We start from the raw sequence: 18,253 nt of genomic DNA on the forward strand, positions 1-18,253 counted from the left end.
CTTAAAACATACATATTTTAAACACTTACATATTTACACTATGTGGACACAGAGTTAAACTTCACTTTTCTCTGCTGTTTCAGATAATGCACTCGTGCCTAATGTCAGCATTGATGACTTAAAACAAATGAAGGTTGGTAACTTAACTCTTTACTAGACAGTGTAGTCCCTCATTTGTCCAGGAGTGTTCCATCGTAGAAAAGGTTTCAGTCGTAGTTATCTGGACACTGTTTTCAGAATTGTGAAAATGGTCTGAGAACTCAGAAGAGTTGGTTTGAAAGAGGAGTCAAAGAAGCCTTTTTTGTGAAAAAAGAAAACCCCTCTTTAAACAGAAATGGTGGTCTGAGATTCAACTTGCCAACCGTTTACCACAGTGTATTAACACCATGGTCAAGCCAATCATATGCTAATCGGGTACTTAACAGTGATGAGGGAGGTGCAGCCAGAAAACAATAGGCCTGATTACTGGGCCAACATGGAAACAAAAGAAGGTCAGTTTCAGGTGAAACTAGGCAGGGTAAACAGCAGACACTCAGGAAGACTCCTTCCTGAGGGCAGGGCTTAAGCAACACAGAGTAGCTTACATTTCTGAGTTCTCAGACCATTTTCACAACTGAGAATGACTTCCGGATGGAAGCCGAAACGTCTTGATTCTGAAAACAGTGTCCAGATGACTACGACTGAAACCTTTTCTACGATTAACTCTTTACTCTTAACACGGTAACAGGGCCCCTACAAAGACTTGTCGTTAGTTTACAGAGTTACAGAATATGTAAAAGGTAATAATGCAGTAATTGTTAGTTCAAAAAGGTAATTGTTTCTAATTATTTAAGTAAGGTAGTACAGAGAAAGAGTGCTGTTATCAGGTTTTTAATCATGTACATACTGCCACCAAGTGAGCTATAATTATTTACAAAGCACGTGAGGTGATTTATTTATTAGTTATTGCTAAATGTTGGTGTATAGTATTCATGAAATTCTACAACGAAAGGTGTGATCACGTTACATTTCTGTTCAACAAAATTTCCCCGCACTCGGGCCCCCAAAAAAGTCACGTTTCTGATGCAGGTAATAATCAGAGCAATCACAGACTGTAAACAGTGTGTGAGAGCGACACAGCAGTTTGTGGTCTAGTAGTGTTATAATGTACTAAATATGGTGACAAAACACACTAGAATAACAACTTCTCCATTCCTAAACACAGTGCATCAGTGTTTCTACTGACTGAGCACATCCGCTGGGTTGAACAAAGGTGAACTCTGTTTTGCACCAGACAGACAACACATTTGAATTTGTCTCTCGTACGGGCACAATAGAGGTGAATGGTAAACAGGGTGAATATTGCTAGGACGGAAATGTAATGTGACCATATACCTAAATACTACGATAGTGTTATAATTACTGAATAATAAAATTATGCATTACTACATCGTTGCTACAGCTAAATAGTAGTAATTACAAGCACTATTTCTTAGAATCTTCTACTTTTTGTACAACTAATAACTATGTAGGTATTTCATAAATACTTATGTATTTACTTATACAATGATTGCATAATTACCTTGTAAAATACCTCACAGACGTAACTACTGTACTACATACATGCTACCAGAACATGCTTATACCCAGCTATCATGTCTGGTATGTTCAAAGGCTATTCTTAACATGCTAAATAAATACGCTTCTCTCCCACTGCAGACGTACCTTAAATTGATTAAAAAGCAACAGAAGGAGCTCAACACTTTAAAGAAGAAACACTCAAAGGTGGGTGACTGTGTCAGTGCCGACCTGTCTGTTGGTAATGCAAAGAGGCTGCTGCTTATTCCGGATAGCCATTGATGCTCAGAGGGACAGGAACAGACCGGCTCCACCTTTCATCTTCCACTGACCACTGCTTCATCACTGTATTCACCTGCAGACATACACGCACAATCTGTCGTAAACATGCATGCAGCCACATAATTAATTTTTTGTAAGAAATTAGACTTGCTAAAGTTGCTTTTCCTTTGACCAGGGCTTACCATAGAGACCGTGGCGGGTGCTGGCTCATTCATTGTGGCTGATTAATTATCAAGTCCTTTTGCATAACACATGTATAATAGTAGCATCCAGACCCATCTGTTGACTGAATAAAGAGGACTGCAGCTGCCTGTTTTGCAATGATTTCAAAATCTGTTCATTCTTATATCTGCTCATAGAGGAGGTTGATGCAGGTTAAAACTGCACTTCCACAGTATAAATAAATACTTAAGTGACACATGTTTTCTTTTTTCAATAGGATCAAAATACAATGCAGAAAGCCCACTGCACCCAGGTGGACAAGATGGTGTCTCAGCATGATAAGGAGAAGACAACCCTGGAGAAACTACTGGAGAAAGCCATCAAGAAACGAGGGTAAGTGGACAGAAACAAGAAAAAAACATACATGTTCAACATTATGTGGAAAGACATTAGGGGGGGAAAAAAATCAAGAGTACCGACGTATTGACATCACTGCATTGCTCAGGTTTACTGTGTGTGCTAATTCAGGTTCAGGGATACCGGTCTGCTAATGTCAGCTTCCATCCTCAGTGAGCCAAACTGCATAGCCAACTTTGGTAACATCGAGAAACCTCTTTGTTTGAGCTACATTTTATAATAATAATAATAGTGATGATTATTAAGTATTCATAATAATATAAAATCATTTTTGACTACAGTGTCAGATTTTAATTATAAGAAATTATAATTCCAAGAACATGACTTGTACACAAGCTTTTGGGTCTGTTTGTGATCTATAAGAGAGGCCTCTTAAAAACCTGAACCATCCCATTGACTTCCTTCCTTTTAGCACTTTAACTGAATTTGACTTGCATGGTTTTAAATCATCACTTACATGTATGAGGATTACTCACAGGGAAAACAACTGCCAAGAGCTGAAGAAGGAGACAGAAGATAAGATCCAAACGCTGATCGCCGATCACAAAGTCAAGGTAACAAAACTTCTTACCCTCAAACCAGCATCCTTTCCACAAAGTTATTAGCTGTGAGGATAACAAGTGCCAGTTGTGGATAACTGACTGAGGTGTGTACCTGTGATGTGTGTTTGCAGGTAAAGGACATCACAGCACAGCACACTAAAGAGTGGTCCGAGTTGATCAGTAGTCACAGCAGCGAGGAGCAGGAGATGAAGGACAGCCACGTCACACAGCAGTGTGAACACCTCAAGAAACTCCTGACCACTGTCCAGGAGCAGCAGACCATGCAGCTCAAACTCATCCATGAACGGTGAGAGGCTCACGTGCACACACATGTACAGATGCATGCATATACACCCATTCACTGTAGGTGACTGGACCTGGAGGGGCAGCAACCCTGTGAATTGCTAAACTGAAGCCCCTGTCACCTAACTAGGTATTACTGTTGTTGTAAATGCTGGTTGTAATCAAGTGTCCTTACAGTACATGTGGCTTCTTGTTCCACAATTTTAGGCAGAGCAAAGAGATGCGCGCCAACCAGGCCAAGATGTCCATGGAAAACAGTAAAGCCATCAGCCAGGACAAGTCCATAAAAAACAAGGCAGAGAGAGAGAGGTGGGTCACACATGTACTAGTCTGTATCTATCTATCATCATGCAGTAAGTTGACTTGGCTGTTGAATTTTGAATTGTTATGTTGTGGTTCTTTTGTGACACTTGTAATACCGTGGTGTCCTTTTGCTCTTTAGGAGAGTGCGAGAATTAAACAGCAGCAACACCAAGAAGTTCCTGGATGAGAGGAAGAGGGTAGGTTGTTTACAATTTCCATTTTTAAAATATTTGCAAATATATATATATATATACCTGTCACCTGTCCTGTGGTGTACAGGGCCTCTCACCCAGTGTGTACAGAGATCAGTAGTACAAATACAATATGCGGAAAAACAATACAGCAAATGTTCTAAAAAAGTTATTACTTATTTGTAGCATTAAACAGTAACTGAGTGGTCATAATGTATTGTCTTTGTCCCTGGTGTGTCTGCAGCTGGCCATGAAGCTTCAGAAGGAGATGGAACAGCTACAGAAAAACCAGAGAGAACAGTTGGAGAAACTGGAGAAGTTCAATGAGCAGGTACAACACTAAATAAAAGAAAAAGAACCATACTGTCAGAATTTCACTGCTAATATACTGAAGAAATTACTAAAGATAACTGGCATGCCTGTCATTCAACTTGCCATCAGCTGACCACTGTTCTCCATCTCAACTTACCGCAACATTTATTAGACCCACTTCCCGCATAAACCAGAACATCTTTCAGTTTATGGTCCTTTGTGCCCCACTGGCTTTTTAAGTGTAAATGAAACTGGGGACTAGTGCAGTTCTCAGTTCTCAGTTCAGTTGACTGATTTCTTCCCTAGATAATGGCTGCAGTTTGTATCATTTGTGATGTAAACTGTAATTAGTTTTGCAGGAAGTGTTCCACATAGCTGGCCTCAGAAATTGCCTCAAGGGACTAAAGACAAACAACAATGCTGGTCCCAAAGAATAAACACAGTCCATATTAAAGAATCAAAGTCTCAACTCTCTTGTGACGACTTGCATAGCTTTGTACTGAAGTGTTTCCTCAGTATTACACTGGACTGAACTGTATCTCTCTGCCCTACATCTATTGAGTATAGTTCAGTTTGCATATGATGAAGGTCTCATATCTCCATCTTCCCATTTTATTTTTCCATCTGCCACACTCCGTTACCTGTACATGTCTAACATGTATGCACATATATATTCATCTGTTTTTAATATGATTTGCTTCTTCCGGCACAGCTTTTGAAATCACACCATGCAAACAAACAGGTTCAAGGTAGGCATCTTCATCTCACTCAACTCTGCCTCTGATACTACCTCTTTGTCAGTACCACCTTTCTGTCAGTGCAGCACTTGTTTCCATCATGTTTTCTTGCATCTTTTTCCCTTCTACCTCTTAGTCACGTTGCTAATTTTTTCGTCACCTCAGTGTTCTGCTGAGCCTGTTCAAATCTGTATTTTCCTGCCATTTAAATGACTACTATAATGGGCACTCTTGTGGTGAATCACCACTGAGTAAAGCAGGGAAATAGTACACGACAGGCCTGTCTTTGAAGAGATTGCAAGATTAAAGAAAGAAAGAAAGTGATTCATTTGTCTTTGTATTGTGAAATCCCATTCCCACATTTGTAGTCTGCAGCTCTCGGGATGTCAGCAGTGCCAACTAGCAGCTTGAGTCATTTATCACCATGACTCACCAGCTATTACTAAGCAAAAACAGCCAGCTCCCAACCTGCCCCACTGTGCGTTCACTCCATCTCATAATCATTTGCTTTCATAGTATGTGACAGTGTCCCACTGCAGACATTTTGTGGCAACCATTACACATCACTCCTACTAAGCATGTGGTTTATATTACTAATAATATTACTATTATTAAACAGATTTGTCTCTTACCGATAAAACTGATGAGCAATATACCATTCAGGACTTATAACTGAAGATTAAACTTGCGCATGTCAAAATTGATAACAAAAAGACAAAAGGAGGATGTGCATTTAGTGTGATTAGTTTCTGTGTGTCTAACTATGTTTTTTCGGTCTCCTTGAAGGCCAAGGACATGCAGCAGATGGTGAAGTTGGAGGAGGAGATGGACCGCAGACCTGCCACGGTGGTGTGAGCGACTGAGACCGAGACACAAGCGTGCACACACGTACACACACACACACACGCAGGTGCAGAAACACTCCACCGCGAATAGCCCTCTACAACCCAGAGTCGTTAACCCTGCCAACATTACTGTCTCTGTACTTTTCACACACCGTAGCCCCTCCCCACTTTCTGCATCCTTACCCCACCCACTAACTTTAAACCACTGAGCCATTGGCGCTTATCACTGTTTGACAGGGGGGTTAACCACTTATCGAGAAAGGAAATGTTGCCTCAGAGACGAAGCAACACAGAGTCAGACCCGTCCCTTTCTCCACTGTATGTAGGCCTACACTTTCTATCAACTTCAATGTTCTCTGCGTCCTATGGGCAACACAAGATGCAGCTATTGGTGGAGACACACACACACACACACACACACAGAACACACACGCACAAACACATTCACTCACGGGAAGTGGATATCTGTTCCCTTTTTGACTTGTTTGGGTTTAGTTTTTTTCTGTTTTGTTTTTTTTTTTTTGTTGTTGTTGTTTTTTCCATCGGTACCCGATTAGCCGCTCCACAAACAGCATGGAAGAGGGGAAAAGAATATGTATAAGATTTAATGTCGATTCAGCACAAATGAATAAACTTTGTGAAATACACTGTATGCTACACACCAGTCCTGTCCTGAGCACTTTGTATGTGATAGGCCATCATAACAATGTGGAAAATGTAGCAGTGCACTACTGTAGGTTTTCTGTATTTCAGTAAGAATGTATTTTTTAAAAAAAACCCTTGTGTCACCTATTCTTACAATGCAAGTTGTTTGACCTCACAAAGATGTATTACTGACTTTTTTGTCGTTGCAACCTACTATAAAAAGGCTTATTATCTTGCTGAGTCAGAAGACTATAAAGGGATCACGATGGATTGATGTTCACTTTGATTATTATAGCCGATTACTCAGTCAAATTTTGTTTTAATTACTCGGAAATACCCAAGAGGTTATGTAACTGCTGTGCTTCACGTTTACTTTAAATATTATTATCACGTCACTTTCAAGTAAAAGTGAAGCACAGTCATTTGCTTATGCTCAATCATCACTCCTGCAAAAATTTTATACTCCTAATTTTGGGCTCAGAATCATGTATACTATGCAAAACAAAACAAAAAAAAAGATCAAAAAACACATGATTCCCTCAAAGTTCAAGGTGTACAAAATACAGAAAATCAATCAGTAAAACAATAACAGTAGCCCAAAAAAAGTATAGGTAAAAATATTACAGTAATAGTAACCAAAATGTGGATGCTTTTTTAGCCTTTTAATGACAAAATGGTTGCATCCCTACAAACTAAGGCAATGACATGAGTAGTTACAATACCTAACTGAAAATATAATGATATGATAAAGAGGGCATCTACCAGTGAGTAGAAGGCTAAGCAGGATTAAAATGGGTCTTTGCATTAAGGAGTTTTGCACTTGAAACTCTTGTAAAAAATTGTGCCAGATCTGTAAGACACTGGTAACTAAATGGATCCATTCTTGGCAGCATATTAATTCCGCTGTAAGACATTGTTTTAATTGACCGGCCCATCACCATCAGACAAGAACTTTGGCAGACAGAAGTCAAAGCCGTCTCGTCAGTTTCCCACTCATTAAGGCGCTGTTGAATTGAAGTGCTCCCTTAATAGCTTCTTGACTGCACGTTAGCAACCTCGGTTTGTAATCCTCATCATTTCCCTGCTGGCCCTTGGTCGGGGGAAATCGGACTGAATAATTTTAACAGATCTGTAACAAAACCTCTGACGTGGCTGCCACACACTCTCCACACCAGGGATTTCAGACAAGGCCGGTGTCCCTCTCAATGTTACTGTTTATGGGACTACAGATGGCTTGAGGAAGCACTATTGTACGCAGCCCTGGTGACACTGCTGGACAAAAAGCCACTGCAGAGAAGGAAATGTGATGTGAAGTACTATTATGAAGTAATCCTGTGGGCACTGTAGTATTTGTGCACATATGATCAGGCCTGGCATTCACATTGCATGGCATACCACTAACAAAGATCGACCAAAATGACAAGTCATAAAAAGAATGATATGAAAAACACAAAAACATGGGGATAAAATCCCCTCTAGGTATTTTGGCCTTTTTAAAGATTTTTTTCTGTATTATTCTGCTGTAACACACGTAAAGGGTAGACGGGATGTTACTGTATATACTGGAATGTATGTAGTTTAATTTACTTTTTGACCAATTGTGTTCTGTCATACAAGGGCTCAGGGGATAGAGTGGGTCTGTTGAATGTTGGAGAAAGACATTTATCAAACACTGGGATTTCTTGTTTGTTCTTTTTGTTTCTGTTTTCCAGTCTGCCCTTACTGCACCACACATCTAGTGCAGAGATAAACGAGTAAAAGTGCTTTTAAATTTTATTCCATCGCTTTCAAATGTGCCACTCAGTGTCTGTTAGGATGTTAAAATTATTTTATGAATGATAAAATGCCAAATTAAGGGGTTATTTATATGAAGATATATATAAATAAATGAATATATATATTATATATATTAGATATAATGTGTAGTTTAAGATTATTATGTTTGTTAGAGGCTTTTTTGCACTAGTTGAATGTTTCTGTTGTGTGTTTACATGTAACCTTTGGCTCTCTAGTTTGTCAAAAAAAGCAGATTATTTTTGCAGAGCAACATCACCGATTTGATTTCCTCCGTTTCTACTGTATCTCCTCTTTGTTTTCTATTTGAACTGTAGCTTGTCAACAAACCATTTCTGTGCGTGTTTTTGTATTTATATTGTATTGTTGAACTTAAAGCAATGAAAATACTGTTGTTATCCAGCTCCTTTAATACTGTTTTATAGTATGTGTACCAATAAATCCAGGTGTAAAATGGGACATAACCATGTGGCTCATTTGTGTTTCTTCAAAGTGCAATTGTGGGTTATTTTGTTTTTTGTTTTATTTAAATAAAGCGGTTAAAAAGGGCTTTGTGTACCTTAACAGCACCACAAATGATATTAAAATTCATCTTTTCTTTGACTCATTAAAACATTATTCTAATGTCAACAACAGAGACTGTTCATCGCCTCAGCCTGTTCCTGCTGAGATCTGATCATTGTGTATTGAAAACGTCTCAAGTGGGGTCACACTGTGTCTGCAGGCCAGACTTATTGTTAGCGGCGGGAGTGCGCAGCGCGCGCGTGCACACACCACCCCCGCACTTATTTCCAAAACAATGGCCACTGCTGTCTAATCTCATTCAACAAGTGCAGGATTCATATCTCAGATCCACTCTTGAACACAGGCGGCTCCAGCGCTGAAGCTCTTAATTGTCATTATGAGCAAAGTATTTCCATTAGAAAGACGAACAAAGCGCGGTAATTATGTTTGCGTTGCCCGGCAACTCCGTGGCTTCCCACTTCACTATATAACAGGGGTGATGGGTTTGTGTTGCCAGCACTCGTTTGGGGGAAGAGGTTTCCAAACCTGCTCCATATGGTAGAAAGATGACATTTCTCCGATAAGTTTTCGGTCCATTTCAGAATCATGCTCAAGGCTCAGGGGAAGTCCGATGGGCAAACAGGCACTAAGATCCTCCTGGAGGCGATGTCCAAGGATAAAGTCCACCTGGCCAGGTTCGTTCTGGACGCGCTGGATGGGGAAATCGTGGACTCCAAAACAGAGGGCGCACAGACCCCCCTCATCTCTTCTATTCTGCTGCCTCATAGTCAGACTCGGTGTAAGTTTGTAGAGCTTCTGCTGCAGAGAGGGGCCAATGTCAACTGTCAGGACGGCGACGGGCGCACCGCGCTCAGTTACGCTTGTGAGAAAGGCTTCCTGGATGCTGTGAAGATCCTGGTCCGTAACAATGCAGACCCGGAGATTGTGGACGCCTGGGGGAACACTGCGCTGATGTACGCCGCAGTGGCAGGTCACTCACCTGTGGTTGAGTTTTTGGTGAGAGCTTTCAAGAGGCTGGGTCTTCAGATAGACAGGCAGAATAAAGTTGGCAACTCTGCTGTTGAAGTGGCCAAGTTTCTCGGGCACACAGAGTGCATCTTTGCGCTCACTAACAACTCCAAGAAGGGCCGTGAGGCTCAGGGAAATGCGCATCCGCGACGTAGTTTGGGATGTGGGGATGTGGATGATAAGTTTGAGAGGAAAGTTGGACATTTAGTGAACAAACTTGAGGTCCTCCAAACGTGTAATCATGCAGATTGCCTATTGCCTTTTAACTGCACTTGGCAACCAAGGCCTCGGATTAAACAGAGTCGGTTGCCCTCGATGGACTCTATAGAGGAGTTTGAAAGAGAGAATGACGGCTCCTCCTCGCCTCCACAGGAGCTGGTCTTCTCCGGAGTCCTAACCCCTAAACCCCCTCCGCGGACTTCCGACCATTCTCCCAACTCTAAGCATCCTAAAACCAGGGAAAGGCTGCCCACCTCTGATGATCGCCTCCCCCCTCTTATACAGAGCGGTGAGGCTCAAACATCTGTTTTCTTCTCTCCCCGGGCCAGCAGAAACACCCCCAAACCCAGCGCGCCCTCTGCCCTGGGCATCTTACTGACTCCCATTCTTGCCAAAAAAAGTGAGAATGAACCACGGACAGAAAAATCTAAAATGTTAGACTTCGGTGTGCGCAGATTTCACGACAGCTACTATCGGAAAAGATGGAGTCTGCCAACGAGTATCCTCAGCCCCACACCTCCGGAGCGCACACTGGGGCATTTGCATAAATCCAGAACCGCGAGGAGGCGCGAAGCGTCTCCCTGCAAGGCTGACCCTCCACAGTTTACCGCACCAGCTGCCGCCACTTCAAACGCGACTTTCTCGGTGTTGAGCAACAAACTCTTACGCCGATTTACCTCCCCGGAGTTTAAAAAGGACGTGAAAGAGTTGAAGGTGGACCCGGTGTTGGCTTCAGGGCGGATGCCGCGATCAGAAACTTTTCCTCAGGGCATAAAACATCCCCAGGTGCACAGTAAACCCAGCATCGACAGCATCAGCTCCGTCAAGTGCGAGTTTGACTTTCATTTCAGAATGCCACACTCTTAAAAACCCCAGTGCGCCATGCGTAAAAAGTGTTTGTCTGTACTTATCCGCCACTAATCTTCAGAATATAGCGATAGTTTTTAGACCTAGCTACATCAGAGAGCTGCTCTGCTTCACCCAATAACGCCACTTTCCTAAATTCAACCCCAAAGTGTGTCTTGTGATCCTCACTGACCTTCAAAACTCAAATGCCTCGCCTGCAAGTGATCACAGCGTCGACGTCTAATGTTGTCGTTACTATGTAACAACAGAGCGGCGGCGAGACATCCGCCCTGTAAAAGTTTCTGCCATTTTACATCCGGACGCTGTCAACCGAAGGATAGATGAAGTAAAACGAACCTAAAGGCTTTTAACTACGACTGAATAACTAAGTACTTTGCGTAAACTTTGCGCGTGAAGCGTACGGCAGCTGCCAGTCGGATACTGCAGCCACAGAGTGTGTAACTTCTGCTGTCAGTGTATATGGTGGCTCCTGTGTTCAGCAGCATTTGCCACTCCTTTTGGAGTGGGTGGGGGTTGCAACGAAGGTGGAGGTGTGATGTGCAATAAATGATAAAATAATTTAATACGCATAGCATGTACTTGTGCCACAACCTTTCATACGTCTCCGTATCTTTCAGCACATCAGTGTAGAGTTCTGATAGGTGGGTTGCCATCTTCAGTGACTGATTTTAATGGTTGCTAACAGTGTATAAAATCTCACTATCTGAAATGAACATGGTGTCCTGTGTTGGATATATGTGTGTGTGTGTGTGTGTGTGTGTGTGAGAGAGAGAGAGAGAGAGAGAGAGAGAGAGAGTCGGTGAGTGAGACGCACTCAGAGACCATTAGTGTGGACAGTATTTACAGTACATTTTCAAAAAGGGTCAGTATGTCGTCTTTGTTCTGACACACGTGGTAATAATTCAGATAACAATTCAGGCTTTGGTGTGATTCTACTCAACATATCCATAAGCGTTAAGGTTAGTCTGATCTTACATGCCATTTATGTGTAATTAGTCTCAAAATTACGATTCGTAAAGCGAGAGAAGAATGATGCCATAGTGGTGCCCGCGTCCGCTTCACTTGTGTCATAACTTCTGAAACGTTTCTGAATAACGATATTTCTGCATTAACCCAACAGGTCACGTTTATTCGTAGATGTAAATGCTATAAAATCATCGAACGATACACTGAAAGGAGATTTTAAGCCTCCGTGTAAGATGAAGTGATTCTTGCAGCACTCCTTCTCACAAACTCTCAGCTGCAACCCTGCAGAAGTGGAGTTCGAGAGAGGGAGAGAGGGAGGGGGGGAAGGGAGGGGGTGTTGTCGGCGTTTCCCTCCAGACATACATCATTTCAGCCCAGCCTACAGCTGCTATCACAGAGATGGAGACTACAGCATTGCGGGAATAACGGAGTCCTTCCTTACAGGAGACAAATTCAGGTGACGGACTTTTTCCTTTCAAGAAGGACAATCATTCCTGATGTTAATAATGCGCAGAATGAGCTCAGTGCTGCAGCTGTCACTGCGTTAAAACCTGTCAGCCTTGGAGAGGGAGGGCGGTTTGGACAGCCAGAACTCCTCGGAGCCGACTGCTTCTGCAGCACAAACCGGATCTCACGTCCAACCTGGAGACATTTTTTAATTTTTATTTATTTTTTTTAATTTTTTTGCTGCATTCACGATGATCAGAGCGTGACTTACTGGCGCTGAGTAGAGGCATCCCTGCTCTCTCTTTATTCCCCCCTTTCTTTCTCTCCCGCCTCCCCTCTCTGTCTCTCTCTCTTTTCTTTTCGGGGGTTCAGCACAGGCTGCTCAGTCAGTTAGCCCCCCTTTTGTTTTTTTGGTCAGCGGTGGGGAAGCTGAGAGCGATGGGACGACTCGGTTTCAGCACCACGGAGAGCGCCCGACTTCTGCTGCTCTGTGTGTTTGGTAAGAGAGAGTGCGTGTGTGTGTGTGTGTGTGTGTGTGTGTGTGTGTGTGTGTGTGTGTGCGAGCAGCTGTCGTGACTCCTCACTGCAGTGAGTGTGTGCGTGCTCGGGCATGACAGGGCGGTATGCGTGTTCTTAACATTTCACCGAGTTGGCATGTTTCGCCTGTTATTCCCCTCTCACATGAATATAAAAGTCGTTCAGACATGATCAGAGTTGCATTTCATCACTTCCTGGCGTTGTTTGGACTGCACCCAGTGGCGTGCTGTTGCTCCCCTGATACTGCAGATTTCAGTCTCCAGTGTTTTTTAACCTGATTTTGACATTGCCGTGAGGAAACAGAGGTGATATGCCAGTGATCTCCAGATGTGTGTGTGGGGGGGCTTCCGCTAAACTCGGAGTAGCCTCTTACGCCTCTGTCTCTGCTGATTCTGAATGTTTTGGTATGCGTTGCCCCCCCCCCCCTTCCTCTCACCAAAATGCTGTTCTATTGTGTGGCCAGGTGTGCTGGCGCTGTCCGCGGTGCTGGCGGAGCAGGAAGGGGAGAACCTGTCCGGTCTCTCAAACAACCCAGACAAAGCCATCTTCGCGGTCCGGGAGAACGGCACAACATGCCTGATGGTGGAGTTCGCCGTGAAATTCCTCGTGCCATATGACGTGCTCGCGCTCAACGGGATAGACGTAAGGAATCCCCCGTGCATTTTGATACATGTGGATGCTTTTTTTTAAAAAAAGAAAAAGAAAAAAAGAAACGTACTGGCCATTTTAAGCATGTAAGATGCATAAAATGAAGACATGAATGGTGTATCCGTTGTGCGTAAAGGTGGTTGCTGCACTGAAAAACATGTTTTACACGGAAAATATTTTGCCATTTATTTAAATGGACTGTTTCTGCTCTTATTAATAAGGAAACATGTATTTTGAGTACATTAGAATTGTATTTGGAAACCGCTTTTCTAGTGTGTAGTCGTACGTAAAATGCTGACGTCGCATTCGACCCGCATCATCAGGAAAAGGAAAGCATTTTCCGATACCAAACTTCATATCATGAATTCAATTGACTTTTCACTCTTTCAAATAATCCTGCCAGCTTCCTGGATATTTGGTTACACTGTAAGCTCGCGCGTAAAAATGGAACGCTAATCCTAAAAGCTCCTTCCAGCGACATCACAGTCTCTCCCCATCGGTCAACTTTTTACGCGTGCTTGTTGTGCTCTTTCTGCAGCTGATCACCGAGCAGGCGTCGTTCACTCTGCCCCGTGGTGCAGAAATCGAGGGGAAATGTGGGAGCACGGAGTCAGAGATCCACATAACCTGGAAGAACAACGCCTACACCCTCCGCATCTACTTCTCCAAGGTGGGCGAAAAAGCGACACTAATGCATATACTGTATCCTCACATGCAATTAAAAAAAAAAAAAAATCGGACACATCGCCTAAATATACGTTTTCACAGATGTACTGTCACTTGGAGGAAATACAGTGTCTTTAGTTTCAAGTTTGTCAAATATTGGCCTCCCCCCTATAATTAAATGCTACTTCCAATGTACTGATGTCCTGAATTAAGGGAAATATTTTAGTTACTTCACTCATCGTCAGAATATATTCGCGTTCTTATGACTTCAGCAGGAGCTGGGCATTTTCAGCTGAGTGTAGGCCAGCCTGCCCTCTCCATGCAGCGGAAAAGCCCAGTTTGACGCTTGTGTGTGTGTATGTGTGTGTGTGTGTGTGTGTGTGTGTGTGTGTGTGTGTGTGTGTGTGTGTGTTGCAGGAGTTCCGTGACAAGGACGTTGAGGTGTGGAAGATTAGCAAGGTCCAGTTCGTCTACGACACCTCGGAGACATCGCATTTCATCAACGCATACAACCGTGAGTCTCCCGCCGAGCACATATACTCAGCACATTTCCTTCGCGCCTGCTTTGATCGCAACGTGCCGTCATTCGTCTCACATCTGCATTCAGGTGGAATTAGGGGGTTGATTCATGCATGGATTTATGATTTTGTGACGCACGCATTTTGGAGTTTTACTGGAATTATTACAGATTTTAGATAGTGCCCGGTTAAGTTACCGTATGCCTTTTAGCTGAAAAATACGCGTATCATTATTATTATTATTAAATGAAAAACAAAACGAGTGCATTATCCCGTTTTGTGTCGTCCTATAAACTCGCCACGTACTTTCTTTCATAAATTTAAATTCATAAGTTTTTTATTGTCAACTTGAAATAAGTTATTATTTTTAAATTGTATTATTTTCCCTGTAATTGTGTTGTTACTATTGCCTTCAGTCGCAGTGGGTCCACCCAAATTCTACACTGAAAATCAAAATAAATTACGGAACTTGCATGATTCTCGTTTTCACACGGGCCTACATGGAGGCCAGTCACACCTTAAACACTGCCATGCCTTCAATGCTTGCTTCATATTCATTCATGACTCAAACTCTCTCTCCAGCTGGGAAGCACACAGCCAACACCCACCGCCTGGCGGCCCTGGTGACCCCCGCAGGGCACTCCTTTGTGTGCACAGCGCAGCAGACTCTCACCCTCATCTCCAGCGACCACCAGAAGGGCATCACCGTCTCCATGTATGACATCCAGATCCAGCCCTTCGACATCGCCTCTGACTTCATGTTCAGCGAACGTAAGAACAACTTACCTACAATACCTTTTTGAGTAACACTGAAGTAAGTCAACCGTAGCCACTTAACTGCCACTGTTTTCTAGTCACATTAGGGGGGAAAAACAGAGATGATGATGATGATGAGAAATCCTGGGGGTGAGGGTGTTACAACTTTACATCTATCTCTCTCTGATTCACACACACACACACACACACACACACACACACACACACACACTTATTGCTGCAGTGTGAGGAGTACATAGGGCTGCAGAGAGGGAGACAGGGTAACAAGAGAAGAAAGAGGGGGTGGGGATGCAAGAGAGATGAAAGAGAGGGAGAGAAGGAGGGATGGGGTGGGGGTCATTAGGACTTTATGAGTGCAGTCATATCCTTGTCCTCAATGCAGCTTTTATAGACATACTCAATGTACCTGGACCGTCCTCTGAAGCCAATCACCTTGGAAGAATCATTTGCTCTGAGCTGCTGTAAACTAGGCTGTGCTATGCTTCACTGCCTTCCTCCTAGTGTGCATTACTGAGAAGCACCTTCAACTTTAAACCACATACACATACTGCACAGCCAGCTGGCTGTAGGTGTCCTCCCGCCCCTTAGATAAAAAAAAGGGGGAGAGAAGCATCTATGTGAAAGTTGTGTCATTTAGCCAATAAAAACCTCAGGAACAGTAGCGTCTGTGCAAACACACACAGATGCTACTTCCATTTTTCACACACACACACACACACACACACACACACACACCTTTGCACGCTGCACATAAGGTGCACATAGCTCTACCGGCCTATACTGATGCCTGACTAAACCTGTAAGGGGCCATGTGGTGAGACTGTGGTTCAAACTTCAATCTACAACTACTGAAGGTAACCAAGACAGTAGGGCCCAGTGATCTGACTGAAATTAAATGCCATACAAAATTATCAAATTGATGCTCAATGCAATTAACTGTGTTCCACTGTACGCACTGCATCAGAAAACCTCTACCTGTGTAACAAAAACTTTAACTCATTTAGTTACTTTAGTAATTTAATTGGAATCATTAAATTAAACTAAAAGTGAAACGATAACTTGATCAATTTATAGTCAACTGACAGAAAATCCATTAGAATCAACACATTTTCATCATGCAAGTCATTTTATTAAGCAAAAATGCCCAAAATCCACTGGTTCCAGCTTCTCAAATGTGAATATTTGCTGGTTTCTTTAAATCGTGCACAATATTAAACTCAATATATTTGGATTCTGGACAAACCAATAAATCTGTTGCATTTTCCCCTATTTTTGGACATTTTATGGACTAAACAATTAATCAAGAAAACAATCGGCAGTAATGAAAATAACTGTTAGTTGCAGCCCTAAAATGATAACATGATATGATCATATCATCACAATACGATTCCATTGAAAGGCATTAGAAAGAACAGTGAATTCTCACTCAGCCCGAAAAGACAATACACATGAATTCTGAATAAATCTACACACTACAGTAGGGACCACTGTCAGTCATGTTGTCACCTCACCAAGCGGACTGTGCTTGTGATAATTCCACTTTTTGCAGCCTACAAGTGCATCACCGACCAGCGGGAGCGCCTGGAGGAGACCCTCCCCCTCATTCTGGGCTTCATTTTGGCCCTCATCATCGTCATCACGCTCACGGTCTACCACTTCCACCTGAAGCTGACAGCGAACCAGCCCCAGCTCCCCAGAGATCGCTCCATGTACAAGAACATGTAGTCAGCAGCACAGCGGCGGCTCCCTCAGCTCTCCCCAAAGCTAACCTGATAAAAGACTTGTCTCCTCGATGTCCCAGGCCTAACACCACGGAGGAAAGTGCTATGCGATGGACTGAATCCCTGACAGAGAAATGTGTATAGCCTGTACTGTAGGCCCACTGGAACCACTGGAAGTTAATGGGACAGCTTGGGGCCTAGCATGGATGTAGTTGGAGGGTAAACCCACCAAAACCTAATTTACCTGGCTGCTGAATTGAATCTTAATGTCATAAATTCATAGTCTGCATTACAGTAATTAGAATTTGAATGAAAATAAAAACAGAAATGTATGCTTTTATGAATATTTCGTTCAGATTGGTGGTTGTTTGTCATCTGAAAAATCACCAACTTGAGGTTAGTTTACCAATTTTTTTCCGTAACATCACTGGGACCTAGTTTATCACTTCAGCCATTTTTATCCAACTTCTCTTTGAAAGAAATGTCAGAAATTGCCAGAGCTTCTGCTGTCATTTGCCAACAGTTTGTTGTCTTCACCTGTCTTTCTCTCTCTGAAACTGCTGCTAAATTATTTCAGTACCTATTGTTGGTTCTGTATTTGCTAATCTTGATATTCTTTTTGTTTAAGAGTCCCTTTAATTTCATTTTTGAATGCAGTCGTAGTGTTTCACAGTGGACAAGTCTCGTAGTGTGTGCAGTGCAGTGGCATTCAGAGTCGCAATGTTTTTGCTTTGACTTCAACAAATCTTTTCCTCCACATCAATGTAAGGAACATATCAAAAAAAGGAAGAAAGAAATACATGAACACTTGACAAAGATTCTGTGCTAAATAGTGAAGAATTTATCAGAATGCCATATGAGAGTGTTTATGGAAATGCAGAGGTTATTTAATTAAAAAAAAAAATGTGTATAATATTTTCAGAATCAAAGTCTATGCATAAACCTCTGCTGATGCAATCTTGTGCAGTATTATTCTGTTCATTTAAATAAATTGCTGGAATCATATACACCTGTCAAGTTATTTATTATCTATCACATTACTACTGCACACTCCCTTCAAGCTTTCAAATCTAATTAAAGTCCTAATTTCCTTCCTGTACATTGTTCAAAAAATCAATCAAAAAATCAAACAAAACCAAGTGAAATAAAAAACGGTGACTGATACTCCTGTCAGAGGAGAGCCTGTAGGGATGAGGTATTGATTTTATCCTCTGACTCTGGGCCTTCAAAGGAAACGCAATATGAACAAATCAAATTTAAAAAA

The 18,253-nt window shown here is 42.4% G+C and overlaps 3 protein-coding genes across 12 annotated transcripts in view; all 3 read left to right on the forward strand.

The window, feature by feature from the left end:
• The window catches only part of LOC122863604 (1-phosphatidylinositol 4,5-bisphosphate phosphodiesterase beta-4-like), a 70,507-nt gene extending 61,953 nt beyond the window's left edge, over positions 1-8,554 (forward strand). For 9 of the 10 annotated variants that reach the window (XM_044170232.1, XM_044170225.1, XM_044170224.1 and 6 more), the window contains 10 exons: positions 84-133; positions 1,699-1,764; positions 2,279-2,394; positions 2,897-2,972; positions 3,092-3,267; positions 3,471-3,572; positions 3,706-3,763; positions 4,002-4,088; positions 4,782-4,818; positions 5,593-8,554. In XM_044170232.1, coding sequence (XP_044026167.1) covers positions 84-133; positions 1,699-1,764; positions 2,279-2,394; positions 2,897-2,972; positions 3,092-3,267; positions 3,471-3,572; positions 3,706-3,763; positions 4,002-4,088; positions 4,782-4,818; positions 5,593-5,669 — 845 coding nt within the window. In that variant the 3' untranslated portion in view covers positions 5,670-8,554. The remainder of the gene's footprint in view (positions 1-83; positions 134-1,698; positions 1,765-2,278; positions 2,395-2,896; positions 2,973-3,091; positions 3,268-3,470; positions 3,573-3,705; positions 3,764-4,001; positions 4,089-4,781; positions 4,819-5,592) is intronic. The other variant, XM_044170233.1, reaches the window with a different exon arrangement.
• A 127-nt stretch (positions 8,555-8,681) lies between these two features.
• LOC122863605 (ankyrin repeat domain-containing protein 33B-like) lies at positions 8,682-12,332 on the forward strand. Its single transcript, XM_044170236.1, has one exon. It carries the CDS (start codon positions 9,201-9,203, stop codon positions 10,707-10,709), a length of 1,509 nt encoding a protein of 502 aa, XP_044026171.1. The 5' UTR covers positions 8,682-9,200; the 3' UTR covers positions 10,710-12,332.
• Positions 12,087-17,994, forward strand: lamp5 (lysosomal associated membrane protein family member 5). The gene is made up of 6 exons (XM_044170237.1): positions 12,087-12,621; positions 13,123-13,301; positions 13,846-13,977; positions 14,391-14,487; positions 15,074-15,262; positions 16,818-17,994. The coding sequence occupies exons 1-6, from the start codon at positions 12,561-12,563 to the stop codon at positions 16,991-16,993; spliced, it is 834 nt and encodes a 277-aa protein (XP_044026172.1). The 5' UTR covers positions 12,087-12,560; the 3' UTR covers positions 16,994-17,994.
• The last annotated feature ends 259 nt before the right edge of the window (positions 17,995-18,253 follow it).

Source organism: Siniperca chuatsi, linkage group LG16, assembly GCF_020085105.1.
Source record: "Siniperca chuatsi isolate FFG_IHB_CAS linkage group LG16, ASM2008510v1, whole genome shotgun sequence".
NCBI classification, from domain to species: Eukaryota; Metazoa; Chordata; class Actinopteri; order Centrarchiformes; family Sinipercidae; genus Siniperca; species Siniperca chuatsi.